The 4,872-nt window shown below is 56.3% G+C and overlaps 1 protein-coding gene across 1 annotated transcript; it reads right to left on the reverse strand.

The window, feature by feature from the left end:
* Nucleotides 1–2,748: 2,748 nt before the first annotated feature.
* On the reverse strand, nt 2,749–3,779 carry LOC110473385 (olfactory receptor 14C36-like). The gene has a single exon (XM_021535867.2). It carries the CDS (start codon nt 3,679–3,681, stop codon nt 2,749–2,751), a length of 933 nt encoding a protein of 310 aa, XP_021391542.2. The 5' UTR covers nt 3,682–3,779.
* Between the last annotated feature and the right edge of the window lie 1,093 nt (nt 3,780–4,872).

Here is a 4,872-nt window from a genome sequence, read left to right on the forward strand (position 1 = left end):
ATTGGTTTATGTCCCCGCCTATCCACCCTGGCATTCCCTATTGGTCCCTTTCCCTGTGTACCACCCCTAAACCTGAGATCCCTGATGTTCTCCTCCACCCCCTCTTTTCCTGTATTTATACCATAAGCCCTCCTTTGTTTTTTGTCTTTAACCCCCAGACACCTGGAGCGTCAGACACTGATAAACCCTCGTTGGAGCTCCATGCCTGGGCCCTCCCGTGTCCTCACTGCCGAGCTGCTCTGTGTGTGTGTGTGTGTGCGAGCTGGGGCCCCCATGGCTCCTGCCCGTTAGCACAAAACACTCCCAGGGAAAGTTGTGCCTGCCACCACCACAGACTGACAGTGTCCCTTGGGACCAAGAGGCCTTTGTGACACTGTGGGACCAGGGAGAGCATTGCTGCCCTGCCAAACCTCATGGAAGCAAGGATCCACTGTGACACTGCAGGGCCTTGGGGAACACAGTGACATTGTGACACTGCAGGGCCCAAGGATCCAAGGGACTTTGTGACACCAAGGGGTCCCATGGAACTAAAGGGACATTGTGACACTGGGAGGCCTCATGGAGTCATGGAGACCATTGGAACACTCTGAGGCCTCATGGAACTGTGGTGACACCAAGTTGTCTGGGAGTGTTGATCTGCTGGAGGGTAGGAGGGCTCTGCAGAGGGCCCTGGACAGGCTGCATCCAGGGCCCAAATCCAACAAGGTGAGGCTTAATAAGTCCAAGTGCCGGGTCCTGCACTTTGGCCACAACAACCCCTGCAGCACTACAGGCTGGGGACAGAGTGGCTGGACAGCAGCCAGGCAGAAAGGGACCTGCAGGGACTGATGGACAGCAGGCTGGACGTGAGCCAGCTGTGTGCCCAGGTGACTAAGAAGGTGCAGGGCAGTGATTCTTCCCCTGTGCTGGGCACTGCATAGGCAGCACCTTGAGTGCTGTGTCCAGTTCTGGGCCCCCCCAATTTAGGAAGGACATGGAGGGGCTGGAGCATGTCCAGAGAAGGGCAACAAGGTTGGTGAGGCATGTGGAGCGCAAGTCCTGTGAGGAGTGGCTGAAAAAGCTGGGGTTGTTGATCCTGGAGAAGAGGAGGCTCAGGGGAGACAAGGCAGTGTCAGGGCACAGCTTGGACTTGATGATTTCCAAAGTATTTTTTAGACTTGCTGATTCTGCGATTCTCTGAATCCACCTTTGGAGCAGTTGCAGGAGGAGCCCTGGACCTCCTCTTCAGAAGCTCCAGCAGCCCAGGTCCCTCAGCTTCTCCTCACAGCCCCAAAGCCCATCCTGTCAGTCCTGCAGAGCCTCTGCAGCTCCTCCTCGCTGCCCAGAACAGGGAGCCCCACAGCCAGACACAGCAGCCCAGATATGCCCCCCTGGCCTGGGGTGCCTCTGGCAAGGGAGCAGCACCAGGCACTGCAGGAGCCTGCAGACAATTCCTGCAGCACTTGTGGGATGATCCTGCTCCCCAAGGGATGTTCCCATGGTGCCAAGTCAGGAACTGCAATGGGGAGTGGGGCCAGAGAGAAAAGGGCAAACAGGGATGGGCTGTTTGCAGGGGAGGGAACAGGGGTGGGCAAGAGGAAGAAATCTGTAGCAGGAAGAGGAAGGAAAGCAAAGGTGAAGCCAAGGAAATGCTCAGGGCAGTTTGGGGGTGGCTGCCAGGCAGCCCTGGCTCTGAGCAGCAGCGTCTGCAGTGGGACAGGAAACTCCCAGCTGATGGGAACAAACTTTCTGGCTGACTGCAGAGGCCAGGACAAAGCTGAGTGGTTTCCCTGGCGTCCCCCAGCCCTTCCTGGCCCCAGGGGCTGATGGCATTTGTGCTCCCTCTGGTTCACGTCCCCACAGCACCAGCACGGGGTGCTCCCACCTGCTGTGTGCAATGCAAACAGGGGCTGCTGAGCCAGTGCTGCCGTGTCTGTGCCTGCAAGGATGCGGCACCTCTGTGAGCTGGGGGAGAGGCCAGGGATGCAGAGGGGGGATGTTGTTGGCAGCTCCATGAGGGCACTCTGGGACGCTGCCCTGGGCTGTGCAGCGCACTGGGGATGGATCAGCCCCTGCTCTGCTGCTCCTTCCCGTCTCCCCCAGGGCCCTTGCAGAGCACCAGCCGTGCTGTTTGCCCCCAGCCTGCCCACGGCCAGCCTGGGGCTGCTCACGGGGGTTTTCTGTGCTGAGCATTGGCCTGGCCGTGTTCTTGAGAGAGCCTGGGCAAGGAGGCTGGAGCCCCCAGGCCCTGGCCTGAGGCATCAGCGCTGCCCCAGCAGTGCCCATGGCCTGTCCCTGCAGCAGCCCCGGCCCTGCCACCCCCAGGACTGTGCCCGGCCCCGAGAGCACTCAGGCCCTGCAGCAACACCAGGGACACCAGGGCAGTGGGGCAGGGCCACGGGAGCAGCACTGGCAGCACCAAGTGCTGCTGCTCCTGGGCACAGCTGCTGTGCCAGCACTGATCTGCCCCCAGCTCTGCACACAGACATTGCTGCTGCAGCTCCAGAGAAGGCAGCAAAAGGGCATCTCTGCAGAAAACTCTGCTGGGAGATGCTTGAGTTCCTTAAAAGGCACCAAGAGGGCAGCCCCTCATTGACACAGTCTGTGGGCACAAAGAAGCTGAAGACAATGACAAAAAAAAAATTATTTATTTATTTATTGAGAACAATATGAAAAAAGTAAAACAAGGAAAAAACCACTAAATGAAGCCAACATGGAGAATAAAAAATTTCTTTTTTTACAAGTGATTGGCAGAAATTGTCCAGCAGTTTAAGGTCCCTGAAAGCATCCAGTCATCAGTCTCCTCACTGCAGCCTTGAGCTCCTGGTTCCTCAGGCTGTAGATGAGGGGATTCAGGGCTGGAGGCACCACCGAGTACAGAAATGACAGGGCCAGATCTAGGGATGAGGAGGATATAGAGGAGGATTTGAGGTATGCAAACATGGCAGTGCTGAGGAACAGGGAGACCATGGCCAGGTGAGCGAGGCAGGTGGAAAAGGCTTTGTGCCATCCCTGCTCAGAAGGGATCCTCAGCACAGCACTGAAGATCTGCACATAGGAGAAAACAATGAACACAAAACAACCAAATGCTAAACAGATGGAAAACACAATGAGTCCAAGTTCTCTGAGATAGGATTTGGAGCAGGAGAGCTTGAGGATTTGTGGGATTTCACAGAAGAACTGGCCCAGGGCATTGCCGTGGCACAGGGGCAGGGAAAATGTATTGGCTGTTTGCAGCAGAGCATTGAGAAAGGCACTGGCCCAGGCAGCTGCTGCCATGTGGGCACAAGCTCTGCTGCCCAGGAGGGTCCCGTAGTGCAAGGGTTTGCAGATGGACACGTAGCAGTTGTAGCACATGATGGTCAGGAGGGAAAACTCTGCTGAGATGAAGATCAGAAAGGAAAAGAGATCTGCAGCATATCCTGTGTAGGAGATGGTGCTGGTGTCCCAGAGGGAATTGTGCAGGGCTTTGGGGACAGTGGTGCAGATGGAGCCCAGGTCGCTGAGGGCCAGGTTGAGCAGGAAGAAGAACATGGGCATGTGCAGGTGGTGGCCGCAGGCTACGGCGCTGATGATGAGGCCGGTGCCCAGGAGGGCAGCCAGGGAGATGCCCAGGAAGAGGCAGAAGTGCAGGAGCTGCAGCTGCCACATGTCTGCCAGTGCCAGCAGGAGGAAGTGTCTGATGGAGCTGCTGTTGGACATTTGCTGTGGCTGCACATAGGCACCTGTTCATGGAGAAAATGACAATGAAGAGTTAAGGAGATATGTAGAACCAAAATCAAAGCCATTTCTACAACACACTCCCCTGGAACACACACGGACGCCCTTTTCCGTTGAACAGTTATGGGATTTTCTTCATAAGCTCCCCTATATCTGTTCTCATATTCTTAGAAATCAGAATTCCTCAGCATTTCTGCTGCACTTAGCAGGAACAGAGCATGTTCTGTGAGGCAAAGCAATGAGTGGAGAGTGAGGGGAGATTATCTGACATTCTGAACTGTTCAGAATTTCTCTGAGTTTAACCTTTCCCCAGGGGAGGGTGATCAGCTTCCCACATTTCCCTAAGATACCCCCAGGTACAGCTGAAAGCAGATGGATCCACCACAGCCCAGTTCCACATTTGGAGCCAAGGACTCATGTTACTCATTTCACCAACCCAGCAGCATTTTCAGTGCCACAACTCCTCTGCCTTTCCCCATCAATCTTATAACTCAGAGATGCTCTAGGACAGGTTTGCACCCTGGATTGAAGCTCCCAGCTTGGACTGAAATCTGAGGGAGACTTCCAAGTGTCCTTCTGATGGCACTGTATGAAGGGAGATGCAGCTCCTTCCCTCGCTGCACTGCCAGCATTGCCCAGAGCCAGACACTGGGGACAGCTGTGTCACCCTGAGCCAGCTGTGCCCCCTGCCAGAGCCCCCAGTGCCGGGCAGCTGGTCCCAGCCCTGTGCTCTGCAGAGGGAACTGGGCCCGGGGCTGCAGAGCTGCCCCACGGCTCTGCTGCAGCTCTGCCTGCACAGGAGGGGCTGCACGCCTTGGAGCCCCGGCCCTGAGGGCAGAGGCTTGGCTGGGGGCACAGGAGGGAGGGGACTTGTGCAGAGGGAGGGGCTGCACTGGAGGGGATCCTCTGGACATCTCTAAACTCTCCCTGCCTCAGCACTTCTGGGTTTAGTTTTCTCTCCTTCCCTGATCTTCTCTCTGCTTCCTGGAGATTTTCCTCCTGCAGTTATTTCCCTGTGCCTGATCTCTCCCTGCCAGCACTCCCAGACCCCAAATCTCTGTGCACTCTCCTTGGCCTGACAGAACCCTGCCTGTTTGCAGGGCACTGGCTGGGGGCAGGTTCTGTTTGGAGCTTGGAGAAAGGACAGCTCAGACTGAGCTTATAGGTCCAGCA

Source organism: Lonchura striata, chromosome 32 (genome assembly GCF_046129695.1).
Source record: "Lonchura striata isolate bLonStr1 chromosome 32, bLonStr1.mat, whole genome shotgun sequence".
Classification (NCBI taxonomy): Eukaryota; Metazoa; Chordata; class Aves; order Passeriformes; family Estrildidae; genus Lonchura; species Lonchura striata.